Source organism: Sciurus carolinensis, chromosome 3 (genome assembly GCF_902686445.1).
Source record: "Sciurus carolinensis chromosome 3, mSciCar1.2, whole genome shotgun sequence".
Taxonomy (NCBI): domain Eukaryota; kingdom Metazoa; phylum Chordata; class Mammalia; order Rodentia; family Sciuridae; genus Sciurus; species Sciurus carolinensis.
The window spans coordinates 25,871,903-25,890,115 of NC_062215.1; the positions used below are offsets into that span (position 1 = coordinate 25,871,903).

Genomic DNA, 18,213 nt, shown 5'->3' on the forward strand with positions numbered 1-18,213 from the left:
GTGTGTTAATACTTTTCATTTACCCCAAGGCTGAGCTGGGGATGTAGCCCAGTGATAAGTCTTTGACTAGCACCAGGTCCCCTCCTGGGTTCCAACCCCAGCACCAAAAAAAAAAAAAAAAAAAAAAAAAAAAAGAAGAGAGAGAGGGAGAGAATTTTCTCCAAGGCTGTGACCCTTGACAAGATTTCAATGACAGGCGGAAATAATGGTCTGCAGAAACTTAGGGGCAGATGCCAGATTGAGCCACTCAGAGCCCACAGGCCCAAGCTATTCTGGAAGTTCCTCCTGATGTCTATCTGGGTGTCTCCCAGCCTTGGCCTTAGGACAGCTGTCTGTCCTCCACTCTCTCCAGCAGGGCCCAACACCCTCCCTGCACCTCATCCCTTCATTTTCAGTGCTGGGATTTCCTGTCTTGGGATGATTGAGAGTGGAAAACCCCAGCTCCTACCCAGAGAAGCCAAGTTCCCAGAACCCAGTGATCAAAGACCTCACTTTGTTTTCCAGAATCTGGGACTATTTGGGAATAACACGTGGGGGTGTCAAATTCGCGCTCATGTTGAGCAAAGCTTAGCCCAGCTCAGTCCTGTCCTTACAGCCACTTCCTGCTTAAGCCCAAGGAGAGTTTATACACCCCTCTGACTTTCACATGTCCAGCCCGACTCCTTTAAGCCGCTGCTTGGACAAGATCCCACACACATCCGAGAAGAAGGCAGTTGCAGGACAGGGCAGTTACACTTCTAGGCAAGAAGTAAGTGGTAGAGATGCCGCGATGCCCGCTACAGAAACCCGCTCCACAGTGCCAAGCTTCCTGAGCTCCCAGGAGCCGCGGCACCTCCAAACATTGCAGTTAGAGTCCTGGCTCAGGCATCTCTAAAAGGACCATCAAGGAGAATCTTTCCTTCTTGAGTACAGGGTGGGATCGCACTTCCTGGGCCCTCCTGGTTGGGTGAGGCCATGTGACTAATTCTGACCAATGAGATTGAACGGGAGGGAAGCCGCTGAATTGTGGGCTGAACCTTTTAATTGCCGGCGTAAAACTGCTGCTGTGGAAATCTGTGATGAGATGAAGTTTCTGTTAGCCTGACAGCCTGCTACCAACCCACACTGCACAGGACATGGGACGTTTGAGGACTGTGGCTTTGGCCAGCTCAGCAGCACCTAGCATGACTATTGCACCCTGCAGCAAGCTCTGCAGAAGGAACTTCAATTCAAGCACAAAGCCCACTGTGTGGAAGTTCAGCTCTAAGGTGAGGGTCATGGGAAATCTCTCCCTCTCTTGCACCTAGGCTCAGAGTCGTGGCCTCTTCCTTGCTATTTTGACAATCTACGTAAAAGCTGCCATTTATTGCTGGGTACGAGGCTTGGGTACGAGGCTTTTATGTGTAATATCCCATACATTGCAGGGCACTTGTAGCCACACTCACCCAGGTCCTTAATCACCCCCTAATTGCTGGCTTATCAACATCTCTGATATCTCTGCATGTCTCCCTGCTGATCCCACTTCCGTTTTCACTCTGTCCTACTATTGCCAAAAGCTTGGTCCTTGTCCCTAATGCTGATCCAATAGCAAGGACATAGTTTTGAGAAAAGGAAAAAGAAGGTGTATTGCTTTGCTAGCAAAGGAGAAACACAGGGGACTCCTGTCCCAAAGGCTGTGATTCTGCCCATCAGCAGGAACAGGTGGCTTTTAAAAAGATGATTCAAAGACTACATTCCATATGTTCTCTGTTGGATTGTAATTCACTTGTTAATTTGGGAGAGAGTCATTTCTGAGATCTTCTGGTGCCACCCCAAAGTCTGGATTACTTCATTCCTGTGGTGGGTGTGTGCTCAGGGGCAGATAAATCTGCCTAAGATGGGGAAGAAAGGTAATCCTGTTTCCCCCGAGATTAAGGAGGGAGAGAAGAAGAGAAAGAAACATGCCCATTTCAAAAATTAGTTGCAGTAGCAGAGCAGCAAGGGCTATATTCACGCGTAAAGTAGACCACTGTTACTTTACCACATGCTAGGCACCATGTCCCAAGTTGGAGACAGAACAGTGAATAAGATAAACACGTGTATGTCCTCCTGGAGCTCAGAGTCCAGTAGGGAAGACTGATGAGTCAGCAAAATTACCACTGGGTGCAATAAATTCACACCTTGCTAAGATTAGGAGACCTCAAGAGCCCTGGGAGGAAGCTCTGAACCCAGCCTGGAAATGTCAGGGAAGCTTCCTGGAGGAAAGAATGATTAAGCAGATGAAATGTGAAGAATGGATAGATAAAGCTGAGAAAACTGATCCCGAAAGAAAAGACTGAGTTTGCAATGACTTGGAGATTAGAAGCTAATTCAAGGCAGCACATAGGTGGGGCTGGGAGTTGAGCAGGGGTGTTGGTGAAAGCTCTTTCCTTGTCCCCAAGCCAATCCAATAACAAGGATGCGGTTTTGAGAAAAAGGAAAAAGATGCTTATTGCTTTGCTAGCAAAGGAGAAACACAGGGGACTCCTGTCCCAAAGGCTGTGATTCTACCTATCATGGGGAACAGAGGGGTTTTTAAGAGGTGATTCAGAGAAAATGAGATTAGGGAGATCAGGAAGAAGATGGGGGAAAAGAAGATCAGGGAGAAGATTAGGGAAAGAAAATCAGGGAAAAGATTGGGAAAAAGAAAACCATGTAAGTTTCAAAGCAACATGGGATATAGTCAAAGCATCAAGTGAACCCCTGTTACAGGGGGATGTGGGACAGGAGGCTGGAGAGTGAAACCAAAGTACATCATGGGACAAATGAAAGGGCTCCAGTAAGAAGTGGAGAGACACTGAAAGGCTGTGAGCAGGAAAGCAACAAGGTCGGATTTGTAGTCCAGAATGAACCCTGCATCTCGGTTTTCCTATCTATAAAATGGGGATAATAATGGTACAATACAATAGAGCTGTCTTGAGAATTAAGTGAGATAATGCATACAACCAGTGCCTGGCACATAGATTATTACTCATTCAGCCTGGAGAGCCTTCCATTGTGAAGCCTGGCCACAATCACATTCTGTTATTAATTCATTTCTTATGCAGCTATCTCCTAAACTGAGAAATGAAATGATTGAGGGAAAAGGCTATGTCATGATCCTGTCTGTGTTTCCTGATCTCAACACAAAGCCTAGCACATATAAGGCGCTTGATAAATGAGGGCTCACGGTTAGATTAAACTATTAGTGCAAAGTCTCAAAAGGGGCAAGTCGGGCCCCAGACCCAGGATGGGACAGACCACATTCCACCACAAGTGGGCGCAAGACGTTTCCCACAAAGGAGTCGGAGCTAGTGGCGAAGGTCGGGCTCCAGGACTCCCCAAACCGTGGGACCTCACTCTAAGGAAACCGGGTCCGAAGAGGTTGCTTTCTTGGGTGGTCGCCGCAAGATGTCCAAGGTTTTATGATCAGTCAAATGAACCCGATAATAAAATGAAAGTTTCAAAATGAGCACTGACTGTAGTTGCTGCCTCCATTGCTGCTAACAGTGAGGGTTTTGGGGCTCCGGTTGTTTTTCACTTTGGAAAGGCAAACGTCACCTTTTCCTGAGCCACTTGGATCTTTATGGAAGCGGGTGGGTTGCATGTATATAGGGCAGATTAGTATAGGCTCGTGTCCTGGTTCCTAATTTTGCAAATCCTCAGTCTGTGTCAGTCACCCGGATTGGGAAGCCAGAGGATCCGGTAAAGGAGAGCTGGTAGGGAGCAGGACAGGTGAGACAGGTTCCTTTATTAGGAAAAGGGATTCGCTGAAAGCTACCCGGACAAGTCAGGGAAGAAAGGGTTAAAAAGGAGCCGACAAGTGAAGAAAACAAATGAGGGAGCAAAGGAAAGATTGGAGAGAAGCAAAGGACTGGCTGGTCTCAGGGAAGAGAGGGGTTAACTCGGGGCTAGCCTCTGGGAGGCATCGGAGGAGTGAGCAGATAGGGGCGGGACGTCGACACAGCCTCAAAAAACAACAGACCGACGTCGGCAAAGACAGGGTTAAGAGGGCGGGCCCAGAAGAAGCCACGTGCCGGGACACAAGGCTATTGGTTTTCCCGGAGTTGTTTGTGTACGGCTATTGGCTACGTCGGGAAGCCGCGAGTGCCGATTGGCTGAGCGTCGGAGGGGCCGTCAGGGCAGAGACAGGGAGGAGGCGGCCGAACAGCGTCTCTGGGCCGGACTGGGCCAAGCCAGCGCAAGAGCTGCCCGCGCAGGGACCGCAGCCCAGCTGAGCCCGAGCTGTGGGCGCCGCCGCCATGCGCTGGGTGCGGGCGCTGCTGAAGAATGCGTCCCTGGCAGGAGCACCCAAGTACATCGAGCACTTCAGCAAGTTCTCCCCGTCGCCCCTGTCCATGAAGCAGTTTCTGGACTTCGGTACGGAGTCCGAAGGGAGGGAGGTGGGAGGCGGAGGGCCGTAGGGTCCGCCAGGTGGGGCGCGGAGAGTGGGTTCTGGCGATGAGAGGTTAACGCCCTGGAGAGGAGAGGCCCTCAGTAGCGGGGAAGACTTGCTCGGGAGAATGCAGGCAGGAAGGGGTTAACAGGGAGGCAGGACTGAAAGGGTTAAGGGTGCCCCAGCTGAAGACGCGGTCCCCTAAACTGTACAAGGGAATGGGGGGCGCTAAGAAGGAGGGGGTCCAAGGTTTCCTCCTGGGCTGGCTTTTCGAGGGGTCTGGGACAGTAAGGGGCAGTGAGGCCTGATGTCAGCGCAGGGAGGGAGGAGAGCCCTATCCAGGCACTGAAAGGCTAATAGGGTTGTCCCAACAACTCTTAAAGAGTGACGGAGGAACTAAGGGCATGTTGGTAGGAGCAACAAGGCAGGGTTGAGAGATGCAGTCATCTGGAAGGAACCTGAAGGGTCAGACACTCCTGAGCAGAAATCAGGGAAGACCCTAGGCAGTTGGGTAAGGAAGCTCCTTCAGAAGAAGTTGCCAACAGGAGCAAATGCCCCTGACTAGTGTACCTCCACCCATTTCAGCTGCCTCAGTGGGCAAGGACACTTGAAGATCAACCCCCCTTCTAGCCTGGCAGCCTGTCCTCAGCTGGGCAGGGGCCCAAGCTACCAAGAGGTGGTCAGGCTGCTTGTACCCTCCTTTGATTACCCCCAAGTTGCTGAGTCAGGATCACCCCCTACCAGTGTTCAAGGGGTGACTGTGGGCAGGAGGAAGGCTGTGCCAAGGTGGCAGCCAATACAGACGTGTAGGCCCTGCCTGTCTAAATGGTATTTCCATGGTGCCAGCTGGAAATTGGGGGTGGGGGGGCAGGTCTCTCATGAGTTGAGTAGATAGTGGCTGGCTTAGGTTACAGCTGCGTCACTGACAGAAAGAGGTCAGGGAGGTGGCAGCCAAGACATATGGCTGTTTCTCAGGATATGTCTTCCCGCCCACTGCCCTGTTTGAGTGTTGAGCTTCCCTCATGTAGGAAAGCCTGGTGGGCCCACTCCTAGCCCTTAGAAGCCACCTGCCCATACTGGACAGAAATGTCACACTTGTGGAGGGTCTTGAGTAGTTTGTTCCACTTGTACAGTTGGGAAAAGTGAGACTTTTTAGGAAGGATGGTGACTTGTCCTGGGAGACAGAATTGGTAGCAGAATCTGGACCGGAACCCAGGTCTCCTGTCACCAGGTCATAGCCTTTTCCAGTCCCTCATCCCCTTTTCATCTTTACTGGGGATCAGGGTCCCCATTTGCCTTAAAGATGGGCAATAATGCCAGGAATGGTGGTGCATGCCTGTAATCCCAGTAGGTCAGGAGGCTGAGGCAGGAGAATTGCAAGTTCAAAGCCAGCCTTAGCAACTTAGCAAGGCCCTGAGCAGCTCAGCAAGACCCTGTTTCTAAATAAAATATAAAAAGGGCTGGGGATGTGGCTCAGCAGTTAAGTATCTCTGGGTTCAGTTCCTGGTGCCAAAGAAAGCGGGGAGGGGGGGCATTAATACAGAGGCAACTCTATGGTGGGCATCCATCCACCTTACCATCCTGGATGGAGTGTCCAGGGACAATACTGGAACTCTGCAGCCGTGGGAGACTAGGCGTAGCTCCCCTCAACCAGGTGCAGTTCAGGGTGGGATGGTTTTCCCAGGTGCCTCTACCCCCTGGGTCTACTCCCAGAGCCAAAGCCTTCTGGGAGGGTAGGAAAGAGAAATGAGGTGACTTAGACCACAGCAGCTCCAAATGGGTCCCAAAGGGGCCCTGTCCCCATGATTAAAGGCAAATGGGACGGGAAGGGGATACAGGCCTTGAAGTATGAGGTGGGGGCTGGGGAGGCCTGAGCACTGCAGGGGTTAGGAGAGCTGCCTTGCTTTTGTCCTTGGCAGGTCACCTGCCCTCTGAACCTTTGATCAATGCAAGGTTTAGGCCACTTGATCCTGAAGATGTCCTTGGCTCTTGTGGTTTGTGCCTATGGACTCACCCCTCTCCCTTCCTCCAGGGTCCAGCAATGCCTGTGAGAAAACCTCGTTCACCTTCCTCCGGCAGGAGTTGCCTGTGCGCTTGGCCAACATCATGAAAGAGATCAACCTGCTTCCGGATCGGGTGCTGAGCACACCCTCTGTGCAGCTGGTACAGAGCTGGTGAGACTTCTCCCATTCCATCACTCTGTGTCCCTTGGCTCAGGCATGGAGTCTACATGCTGCCAGCTGCCTTGAGGCAGGAAGGGATCGAGGGAAGGCACAGGACCTCTGAGAGGCTGGGGAGTTGCCCAGAGTCACATGGGAATCCTAGGCCCTAGCAGGAATGGTTGGACTCTTCACTTCTGTGTCTGGGACAGCCCTGTTCTTACCATCCTGCTTTTTCTGGGAACCCAGGATCTATCCAGGAAATCAGTTTTCATAGCCAAATCCTCAAGTCAGGCCACCAGCCCTGGACCTGGAAGCCCACCCCCTACTAGGTATTATTTATTTAGGGTAACTTTTTGGGAAACAGAGAAAAAAAGAAGCAAATCTTGGAACAAATGATATAATCCAAGCGACAAGTCTGATTGTTTTGGATATTGGAAAATGCTCAAATAGACACAGGGATGACATAGTCCCTTCCCAAAGAGTTTTGGAGGGCAAAGACCACAAGTTTATTGCAAGCAACCAGAGGAGCAGAGGTGAAGCCTGGGGAGGGCACTCAGGAGCATGCAGGGTCAGGTAACTAGAGGCCGTTAGCAAACAGCCTGTTCCATGAAGCATAAACAGGGTGTGTCCTTCAGCGGCATAGAGCTGGCTAATCATCAGTGGGCTTTCACGGTGCCTGTGCAGAATTGCCTGGTCGTTGAGACCTGTGGTATGGAATGGCCATAGTTTCCTTTTGGACTCCAGAGCATGTGTCCCCACCTGAGCCCAGCAACATGCTGTGTCTAAGAAAAAGCAACAGCTGCCCTCAAGGAGCCCATACTCTCATAGGAAAATACAATTTCTACCAAGACAGGGCAAACCAAGCGCATCAGCGATAAAGGGAGGAGCAGTGAGCACTGAAGAGTTAGTTGTTTTTAATGAAGAGTCAAATGTTCTTATTTTAAAAGTAAAGTTGAGTATTTCCCCCCCTTGTTACAGAAGGATAACATATCCATTTTGACACTAGGAAAACATAAAAGCAGAGAAGAAAATGCAAACCACTATCCTTTTCCCATAACTGAAACACTGCTCAGGGTTTCGGGGCTTTATTTGCACCCTGCCAGCATTGTGTCCACACAGGGACGTGCACACACCTGACTTATTCTAATGAAATGAGCCACAGTAGGTAGAGTGTTACACAGAAAGCCAGCTATGCAGGAGGTGCATAATGATCATTGACCAAATCAGAAGTTGTAGGGAGCTGGGCCTGGTGGCGCACACCTGTAATCCCAGCGGCTTGGGAGGCTGAGACAGGAGGATCACAAGTTCAAAGCCAGCCTCAGCAATTTAGCAAGGTGCTAAGCAACTCAGCAAGATGCTGTGTCTAAATAAAATACAAAAATAGGACGTGGCTCAGTGGTTAAGCACCCCTGGTACCACAAAAAAAAAAAAAAAAAAAAAAAAAAAAAAAAAAAAAAAAGGAAAAGGAAAAGAAGGAAAGAAAGAAAAATTGTGGGGAAGGAGAAGTGGACTCCAGAGAAATGTAGGCAATTCAGAGCCATAAAGGGAAGGGCCTGCCTCAGTCACCCAGAAACTTGCTCTGTGGGGGTTGAGTGGGAGCCATGAAGGTGGGGGACGGAAGACAGAGTCCCATCTTCATGTAGCCCAACCAGGTCACCCCTTGCTGAGCCCAGGATCTCTGAGCCAACCAGCATGGCCCACCACAGAGTGGTGGAGCAATGGGGGAGAGACAGAAGGTGCCATCTGTTCTCCCCAGCCCTCCTCCCACTCTGTCCGGTTGACTGGCCTGGCTGCCTCTCAGCCTGTCCCTGACTTCAGGACCAGGCTTTTCAGTTCCCTCCCTGGACACTGTGTTCCTGGGACAGTCAGGGATGCAGGAGGAAGGCAGGGGACTGCCGGATTGTCCATGACTCCCCAAGAGGCTACACAGAGTCCCTTTCTGAAAATCAATGACCTGTGGGAGCTTGGCCTGATTTATTCCTCTGTCAAAGCTTGGAAGTAATGTCAAGTAACAGCAGGAGGGAGTGAAGTTAGACAAGAGAGAACACTTCGCCAGAGGATGATTCAGCATAGAGGAGAGCAAGCCAAGGGATTGTTAAGGCATCCTGGCATGCTGAAGGGACAGCCTGCTGAGAGTTTTTCCAGAGCCAGTGGGCACCAGCCACAGTAAGAGAGACTGAGGTGTGAGAGCAGGACTTCCTGATGGGGACAAGGTGGTTGCCTGTAAGAGCACAGATTCCTTTTCCAGGAGAAACCTCCAGCTAGCTAAATGATGGATTGGATGTGGTGGGGAGGGACAGGGTCTCTACAAGAAGAGGAGGTGACTTCCCAGGGAGCCTGGCAAGAGGACCACCAGCCTAAGTCTGATGAATAAGGAACAAAACTCCCTGTGGGCGAACAAAAGAGTTCTGTGCAAGTGCAGTTGTGAGCAGTGTCGTGGTCACTATGTGGTGATAGCTGGCAGGTTTCCTCCCCAGCTGGGGCAGGGTCTGGGCAGCCCCTGTTCATGAAGAATTCCTGGTTCCAAATAAACCTGATGTGTTATTTCAGCTGGACAGACTTGGGGTAGCGGGGCCATATTTTGGAGTTGGTGGGAAGGTGGGGACGCGTTAGGTGTTGCAGACAGTATGGTGGCCTCGAGCCTCTGTTCCCTTGTCTGTAACATGGTGACCCATTCTGTTTCTCAGGGTCAGATGCCATTGCTAGATGTGACAAGCATGCAGAACTCTGTCAACAAAAGTGATGCCCCAGGCCTCTGGGCAGCAGCACCTCCAGGCCACAGATGATACAACTGTGGTGGAGGTTTCTAGACAGTGTGACATAAGTGACATGGGGACAAAAGCCGCAGAGCCGAGGGCCAGCCTGAGTGCTTGCATGCACCACTCATCACTGCAGCCTTCTGAGTGGACCTCACTCCTACCCCCACCTTCTAGATGAGAAACTAAGGCCCAGGGAGGTGAAGAAACTTAAGGCCACCTGGAGTGGGTGGTGGAGATGGGATTCGAGCCAGGGCTGCAGGATCTGGAGGCTGCGTTCTGCAAGGGAGAGCAAGGCCACCCCGTGGGCAGTGCCACGGTGCTGAGAGCCCTTCCAGAGCCAGTGGGCATCAGCCGCAGCCAGAGAGACTGAGATTTCTCTGCTCACATGTAAGTCCCCTGCAAAGCAGTCTGTCAGCTGGTGGCTACCCTGGCTCCTCTCAGCAGGGGCAGACAGCCGGAGGAGGTGTGGACGGTGGGGACAAGCTTTCAGAAAATGAGCCCAGGGCTAAGTAGGAGTTACAGAGTAGAATCAAATGACAGTGAGTCACTCCTGTGTTAAGAGTCTGTGGGGGTTGTTGGAAGGAGGCAGGTGATGGGGTGTGGCTAGCATCCCCTCACCAGCCTCCCTTGCCCATCAGCAAGATGTGTGGACCCAGACCCTGCCTCCACTCTAGGGAACCACCCAGCCCCAGGGAATACTAAGCCACCCGCCCAGGCGGCTCCTGCCTGCTGGGCTAGGGCCTAAGCTGAACCAGCTGCTGGATCCCCCAGACTCCCATGCATAACCGAGGGGTAGAGGCTGAGCCCAGCAGGAACCACGAGCAGGGATCATCTCCTTTTATCTGTGCAATCCCACCACCTCCTTCCTGCTGGGAACCCTATTTTGCACCTGGGGACTGGGCAACCTAGTGGACTGGCACAGCCATCCTGAAACCCAAGCCTGCTACCAAGCCTGCCAGCCGCCACAGAGTGCTCCAGTGCAGAGAGCCACCCCCTCACGTGGTCCTCACATGGCCATCGCCTGGTCTACACCTTTGTCCCCAGCAGTTGTGGACATGAGCGCACACATGCGCAGAGCACCCCTCCCCTCCCACACAGGCCTGCGGGCGCCCCCTCCCTCACCGAGGTGTGCCCTCCCCGCTGCCTGCAGGCCGCCCCTCCTGCATTCCCTGTCGGGGCTCTGGACTGGTGAGACACGGAGGCCCTGGGCACCTCCGTGTTACCATGGGCAGGTGGGAAGCTTACCAAGGAGTGGCAGGCTCTGAGGCCCAGGCCTCCCCAGGCGCTGGGTTGGCCCTACTGCCTGCTCTGCATGGACGTACCATCTACTTCAGGCCCAGGTCTTCCCCTGGTGCTGAGAGGGTAGGCAGCCCAGGAGCCAGTGTCTCCATGCTGTGTCTCTTCTGTAGGACCCAGGTCTAGCCCAAAGGTGACATCTGGGGTGCCATGCTCCTGGGGGCTTCAGGCCAGGGCCAGAGTCAAGGGGCCTCTGGGAAACTCCTTCTCATGCTCTCCTCTCTGACTGGGGAGTACAGGGTTTTGGCACCCTTCAGTCCAGGAGACTGAGGCCTGTGGCTGCTGTGATGTCCCCTTGCCATACTGTGCTGGTTGACTGGTGGCACTGCCCAGCGTCAGTTCATCCCACTGCCCTTTGCTCCACGACAGTGGCCGTGAGCGGCCCCCATACCTGCCCTTTCAGGTTCACTGAGCCGCCCTACTCCTGGGCACTAGGACTCTGACCCCTGCTGGCCGTGCACAGTCAGGGGGCAGCTCAGCCTCCTCCTCTGGCCTCCTCCATCCCCAGGTGCCCCTGGGTCCTGAGAGGGGGTCCCAGGACTCCCTGCTCCACCTGGCCCCTCCCCATTCTCTCGCCCCAGCATTGTCCACTTGCAGATTCTCCCCCAAATCTCTCCAAGAGTCATATGAACATGAGGCTTTAGTCCAGACATGGTAGAAGACCAGGATTTAGAGTCACACAGGCCTGGGAGAGAGCGTCCCAGCCGAGCATGTCCACCTCACCTGGCTCGCGGCAGCGCCCACCTTAGGGGGTCACTGTGGAAGTTAAAGTGAAGCACCAGGGAGGCACACAGCAGACCCAGAGTCACCATCGGCCACAGCAGAAGCCTCATTCGTAGGACCAGTGTGACTGGCAAGTAGCTGGCCACAGGGTATAGACGCGGAGCCAGACAGACCTGGGTTCGAATCCCAGCCTGCTGCTCACTGTGACTGGGGCACAGGACCCACCTTCTCTGAACTGGTCCCTTGTCCACAAAACGAGGGAAATCCTTTGCACTCTCCACCCCAGCTCCAGGTGCAGGTGGGAGACAGAGGTCTCTGTGTAAGTGCCAGCTGTCATAATTCTCCAGGAGACCAAGTGCCACCCGATGTCTTTGGACAGGGATGGGGTGACTGGGAGGAAGCTGATCTCGACTGCGGTCTGGCTCCCCATTCCCAGCCTGTCAGTGAGAACAGCTCTGCCCGGCAGGCGGTATCCTGGGGCCTGGGTGGGGAGGCTGGGCAGAGCCTCATTCCTGCCCACAGTGGGGCAGCTCTTCAGGACAGTGTGGACCAAAAAATGGAGTGATTTGGGACCTAGAAGCAGTAGGGCCTTTTGGAGGCCGCTGAGGCTTGGGTGTGCTCAGGTGGTGCGCTTTTGAGCCACCATTACTATAAGAGCAAGCATTCAGAGGGTGCTTGCTATGTGCTAGATGATCACATTTAGTCCTCACCAAAAAGCAAAGGTAAGTATGTTTTAAAAATCCCCATTTTTGATGTGGCTTAGTGGTTGGATGCCCCTGAATTCAATCTCCAAAGCTCCCCCCAGCCAAAAAAAAAAAAAAATCCCCCTTTTCCTAACGAAGAAATTCAGCCCCAGAGAGGTTCCATGACTTACTCAGGACCACACAGCTTCATGTAGAAGAGCCAGGACTGGGACCCAGCAGAGCCAGTTCCAAGCTAGTTCTTTTAGACTCTGCTGTCTTAGCAAGAGAGGGACGGGCAGAAGTTGGTAGGTGTAAGTGAAGGGCATCTGAGCAGAGGAACAGCCTGAGTGGAGGCCTGGAGGTGAGAATGCAGAGCAGTCACCGCCTGATAGTTGACAGGAGTGCTGGAGACCTTGAGCCTTCGTCATCCCACTTCCTGGCTATGGCACTGTCCCCGGCCTGGGCTGAGGCGATGGAGGCTCCTCCCTGCCTTTCTTGCCTCCTAGAGGTTGCCATGAAAGTCAGAGCATCCTGGCCACCGGAGTGGCTCCCGGGGTGGTGTGGCCCTTTCCAGATACACCGCCACACCTGGGGTCCCCCCGCCTGGCTGGAGCATTTCTGCCAGAGACCCAGTGCTTCCTGCCCTCGCAGGAGAACAAGCTGCTAACAGGGAAACGGGGGGTGTGGGGGGCAGTGGCTGTGGCATCATCTGCTAGCACAGGTGACTCGCAGGCAGAAGCTTCCCCTGCTGGCCCTGTGTTCCTTTTGCATCCAGTTCTTTTCTAGGTACTAGGGAGACCAACCTCTGCAGGTGGGAGCAGGTGCCACCCACCACCGCAGGGCCCTTCAGAGCAAAGCGAGCTTCTCTGGGCTCTCCAGGGACCCCAGCCCCACCCTCTCCCCAGCCCTTCCCACTCACTCTTTAGAATCCTATGTCCTAGGCCTGATGTCACTCTGGAAGAAGCCCATGCTGGCCAGTCTCCATCTGGATGCATCGGACACCTGTGGGAGAAGTCTTAGATGTGTCTGGGAAGGGGCTGGGGAGGCAGGTGGACCTCAGTGCCCTCTCACCAGGGGGCCTTGGTCCACACTGGGCCGCAGTCTCCTGACCTATGAGACCTCTTGGGTGGAATGATCTCCAGGCTCCCCTAAGGCGAGTATCTTAGTTTCCAAAGCAGAGCTGCCACAAGGGGACCCATGGATTAGAGGTTTGCGTAACTCAGCGGGTGGTCAGGGCGACTTGTGTGCAGATGATAGGGGCTGAGAAGAGCTGTGCTGCAGCCTGTCCCCAGGTCCCACAGTGGGAACAGAGCAAGAGCAAAGTCCAGCTGAGGGGATGGGAGGGACCTTGCCAGCTGCAGCTGAGGCCTCCTTCCCTCTGAACACAGGTATGTCCAGAGTCTGCTGGACATCATGGAGTTCCTGGACAAGGACCCCGAGGACCACCGTACCCTGCACCAGTGAGTGAGGTCCCTGAGCATGGCAGGGAGGCAGGTACAGGCGAGAGGCATCTGAGGTTGCAGCTCCAGGGGCGGAACCCCAGCAGGGCAGGGGTGGCCGATCTGAGGGGGAGAAACAGACTCCATTCTCGGTGTGGGGAGTCAGCTGGGTGAGGGCCAGGCCCTGCTCTTGGGCAACTGCCCTTCAGAGGGACTGGGAGCTCCTGGCTTTGGGAGGGTCACGGTGGCTTCAGGAGGAGGGCGTGTGGCTGTAGGGTTGGGAAGGGAACAGAGAGGGGAGATGCTGTGGGGTGGAAGTCAGAATGGAGAGGAGGCTGGGTGCCCCAGGGCTGGGGCCGGGTGGGGTGAACATCTGACCTTTCGAAGGTTCACCGATGCCCTGGTCACCATCCGGAACCGGCACAATGACGTGGTGCCCACCATGGCCCAGGGCGTACTGGAGTACAAGGACACCTATGGCGATGACCCGGTCTCCAACCAGAACATCCAGTACTTCCTGGACCGCTTCTACCTCAGCCGCATCTCCATCCGCATGCTCATCAACCAGCACAGTGAGCGCGGGCTGCCGGGAAGGCGCAGGGCGGCGGGCAGGAGCCCCTGGGCCGGGTCCCCAGCAAGCACCGATGGAAATAAGCGGCTGTTCAGAGCTTCTGTGTCCAGGACGTTTCACTGTGATTGTTGACCGATCACAGCCGTCATCAATTAAATGAGTTTCTCATGCTTAAATCATTTCAAAAGCAAGATTGGCGAGAGTTATCAAGGACACCTGTGAGGGGGAGGGACATGGGGAGGAGCTTCTGGAAAGAAGCAAGCTTCAGGCCTGCAGAGGCCCCAGGTGGCCGCAGCCAGGGGTGCAGGGCCCTTAGGAGCCTAGAGAAGGGTGGAGACCGGCTGGGCCTGGGAAGAGGGGACGCAGGGGCAGGCTCTGGGTCAGCGGCAGCACCTTCTCCCGCCCACAGCCCTCATCTTTGACGGCAGCACCAACCCCGCCCACCCCAAACACATCGGCAGCATCGACCCCAACTGCAAGGTGTCTGATGTGGTGAAAGGTGAGCCTGCCTGGGCCTGGCCTGCAGGAGCCTCGGGACCTGCCAGAGGGCGGCCCATTCCCGGGGTGGGGGCACAGCCCCACGAGGTAATGGTGATCCCCTGTCCCTGCCAGGGGGCCTGCCTGTGGGGGAGCCTCCCATACCCTGAATGGCCCCATCTTCTTGCAGATGCCTACGACATGGCCAAGCTCCTCTGTGACAAGTATTACATGGCCTCACCTGACCTGGAGATCCAGGAGGTCAACGGTGAGCAAGTGAGGCTATGTGTCTCCGGGAGGGCAGGGCAGGGGCCTTGCAGGTAGGGGAGGAGCAGGGCTGCTCTTAGGATTCTTCATTTGGTAGCTGCTTTTTAAATATTTGATAAATATTTATTGCAAGGGAGATGGACAAGGTCCCTGTTCACATGGTGGGGCTTATATTCTTGGTGCTGGGGAGGTTGGGGAGCAGGGCCTTTAACCAACAAATAAATAAACAAGACAATTTTGAATGGATAAGGAGGAAATAAAATCGGATAGCAGGGCAGAGATGGGGCAGCCGTGTCTGAGGTGGGACGTCAGCCTGGCTGCCTTTCCAGAATCCAAATCCCAGTGGCTGAATTAAGAGAGAGGGTTCCCTCGGGTCAGCCTCTGGGTGGCTGGGTGGTCAGCGCTGGCTCCCCACCCCCAGCTTTCAGGGGAACAGGGAAGGCAGGGCTTCCATGAGCCACCGGCTCCCCTCAGCTCCAGGGCGGCCGGGGGTTTCCTCTAGTTGGGCAGCCTGTGCCCAGTCACAGCTTGGGAAGGGGGGCTGTTACCCACAGAAGGAGGGAAGGACGGCTTGAGGGGCCTGTCTGGAGGAGGCAGGAAGGTTACTCCAGGCCATGTCCTGACCTTGCTCTGGACTCTCCGCAGCTGCCAACTCCACCCAGCCCATTCACATGGTCTACGTCCCCTCCCACCTCTACCACATGCTCTTTGAACTCTTCAAGGTGAGGAGGCTGGGGACCCGTTTGCAAGGCTCCATGAGGTCTGGCCTCTCTCACTCAGCGCCACCCTGTTCCCCACCCCCCAACAGAATGCCATGCGGGCCACAGTGGAGAGCCATGAGTCCAGCCTTGTTCTCCCCCCTATCAAGGTCATGGTGGCCTTGGGCGAGGAAGATCTGTCCATCAAAGTAGGTGGTCCTTGACCTTGTGGGTGGGGAAGACCATGGGAAAGTCAGGGGTGGTGATGGGATGGCTTTGGAGGGTCCCTGACATGTCCCCTGTGCCCCAGATGAGTGACCGGGGTGGAGGTGTCCCCTTGAGGAAGATTGAGCGACTCTTCAGCTACATGTACTCCACAGCACCCACCCCGCAGCCCGGCACGGGGGGCACCCCGCTGGTGAGATGGCTTCATCCAGGCCCCTCCCGCTCCTGGGGGATGCCGCCTCCTCCACCTCTTCTCCATCTTGCTTCCTTATCTCCCAGTCATACAGTGCCCTCTGTGGCTGTGTGGTGACAGTCTCCTCTCCTGAGTCTCGCCCCTCCCCTCCCTGCACAGGTCCACCTCTGCTGAGTGTTTGTCTGTCTGCCTGCCTGTCAGCTTTCCTCAGTCCGCCCTCCCTCTCCCCACAGTTACTGCCTTACTCGTGACATTGTTCAGCTGTCCAGTGCCTCCCTGTCCATCCCCGGGAGGAGCCCTGTGACCTGCGCAGGCCTCCTGGCTACCTGAGCAGAACTCCTGCCTGCCTGGTCTCCTCCTTCCTCCACGGTCCCCTCATTCATCCCACACCCCCACCTGGCCTCAGAGCCTCCTCCTTGCTGTGTTCCCTCCCCACCCGGGTCCTGGGGAACCCCCGCACAGCCCCAGCCCAGTGGCCTTCACTCACCCGTCAGTCCCTGCAGCCCCAGGACCAGCCCCAGCCTCCTCACCGCTCCTTCCTGCTCCCTGCAGGCTGGCTTTGGCTATGGGCTCCCCATTTCCCGCCTCTACGCCAAGTACTTCCAGGGGGACCTGCAGCTCTTCTCCATGGAAGGCTTTGGGACCGATGCGGTCATCTATCTCAAGGTGAGGCCCAGCCCGCCGGGCCCCTGGAGAAGGGTTTTCTGGGCAGGCAGGGCTGCTGTCCGTCCTTTCCTGGTTCTAGTCTCAGAATCAGCAAAGCTACAGTTCCTCAACCCCCAGCCCCAGCCCCAGCCCCAGCCCCCAGCCCCCAGCTTGGGAGGGAATTTCAATCTGTGGCCCATGATTAAGACCCCTCTTCCGGGACCCTTGACCTTTGAGACCTGGAAAGAAATGGGATCGTGGAGGTCTTGTTATCCAGCTCAGGGTGAGACTGAGGTCCCAAACTGGTGACCTCAGAGTCACAGCCCAGCCTCCTCCCTCTTCCCCCATGACCCTTGAGGGAGCAGCTTTCTGGAATGGGCAGGAGCAGGACACAGAAGGGAACAGACCCTTCCGTCGCCTTCCCGAGCAGGGTGGTGCCTCAGCCAGTGGCTGGAGGCTGGGCCAGTGGACTTCAGGCCCGTGGGACCTGAGTGTCGGGGACCAGCACAGCCCACCTGGGGAAGGGTGGTTCTCTGAGGCGTGGGCAGTCTTGGGGAGGTGGGGGCTGACGCTGGTGCCCGCAGGCCCTGTCCACGGACTCCGTGGAGCGCCTGCCCGTCTACAACAAGTCGGCCTGGCGCCACTACCAGACCATCCAGGAGGCCGGCGACTGGTGTGTGCCCAGCACGGAGCCCAAGAACACATCCACCTACCGGGTCAGCTAGAGGCCACCCCTCCCCTGTAGTCAAGAGGACAGACTGCTGTCTCTGGGTCTGGCCACCGAGGTGACCCTCTCCATCACCCAGAGAGCAGGGTGGGGGTGGTTCTCCCTGATGACCAGGTTCTATCTCTGCAAATCACTGCGGTGAGGCTTGTGGTGGTCCTTAAGTGCCAATCTGTCTCTGTGGAGACACCTGGGTGGTCTCCCTGGGTCCCAGTCCCCATAGGTGATGCCTGAGGATTGGGGATGCTCCACCCTGAAGGGGCGCCCTAGAGACACTTTCCCATGGCAGTCCTGAGACCAGGGCTGTCACTCTTCTGCCAGGGGTCCTGGGTCCCCCTTGCTACCCACCACAGCCCTGGCCTTCCAAGTGGATACCCCTCCTGCCCTACTCCCTATGCCCTACAGGCATACTGGCCCAGGTCCACCGTCAGTGCTAGGAAGGGGCTGGGCACCCCAGGTCTGGGGAGAGTGGGAGGGAGGGGATGCACCTTTGACCCTTGTTGGGGTCTTGGTCCTGCCTTCTCTCCCTCCACCCCGTGCATGAAGGTCAACGTTGGCAGGTGGGGAGTAGGAATGGTTCTCACCCTGGGCCTGTCCCAAAGAGAGGAACCTGGGAAGACCCAGAGGTCGCCTGCCCTGTCAGGGAGCCTCATGTGACCTTGGCAATGTTGTGCCACCTCCCAAGCCCTCCCCAGCATGTCCTCACATGCACACCCCTGTCCGTCCACCACACACCCACTCGGTCCTGCCTGGGCTCAGACCTCAACCCCTGCTGTGCCCAATGTGTGCTCAGGTGGCTTTCTCCCTGGATGCTCTGTACATAGCTAGTTTTATAACCCTGAGTGCCCCCACCCTTCCCCTCAGCACACGGGTTAAAGCTGTGTGTTCCTCCCAGTGGCTGTGATGATGACAGTGACATCCACAGTAAAGAGGAGATTGAATAAGACTGCGGCCTGGCTCCATTGCTGGGGGCGGGGGA

At 55.4% G+C, this 18,213-nt stretch overlaps 1 protein-coding gene across 1 annotated transcript; it reads left to right on the forward strand.

The window, feature by feature from the left end:
* Window positions 1-4,128: 4,128 nt before the first annotated feature.
* On the forward strand, window positions 4,129-18,188 carry Pdk2 (pyruvate dehydrogenase kinase 2). Its single transcript, XM_047546080.1, has 11 exons — window positions 4,129-4,356; window positions 6,405-6,546; window positions 13,384-13,455; window positions 13,822-14,006; window positions 14,415-14,504; window positions 14,673-14,750; window positions 15,395-15,471; window positions 15,558-15,656; window positions 15,758-15,865; window positions 16,418-16,531; window positions 17,095-18,188. The coding sequence occupies exons 1-11, from the start codon at window positions 4,239-4,241 to the stop codon at window positions 17,233-17,235; spliced, it is 1,224 nt and encodes a 407-aa protein (XP_047402036.1). The 5' UTR covers window positions 4,129-4,238; the 3' UTR covers window positions 17,236-18,188.
* The last annotated feature ends 25 nt before the right edge of the window (window positions 18,189-18,213 follow it).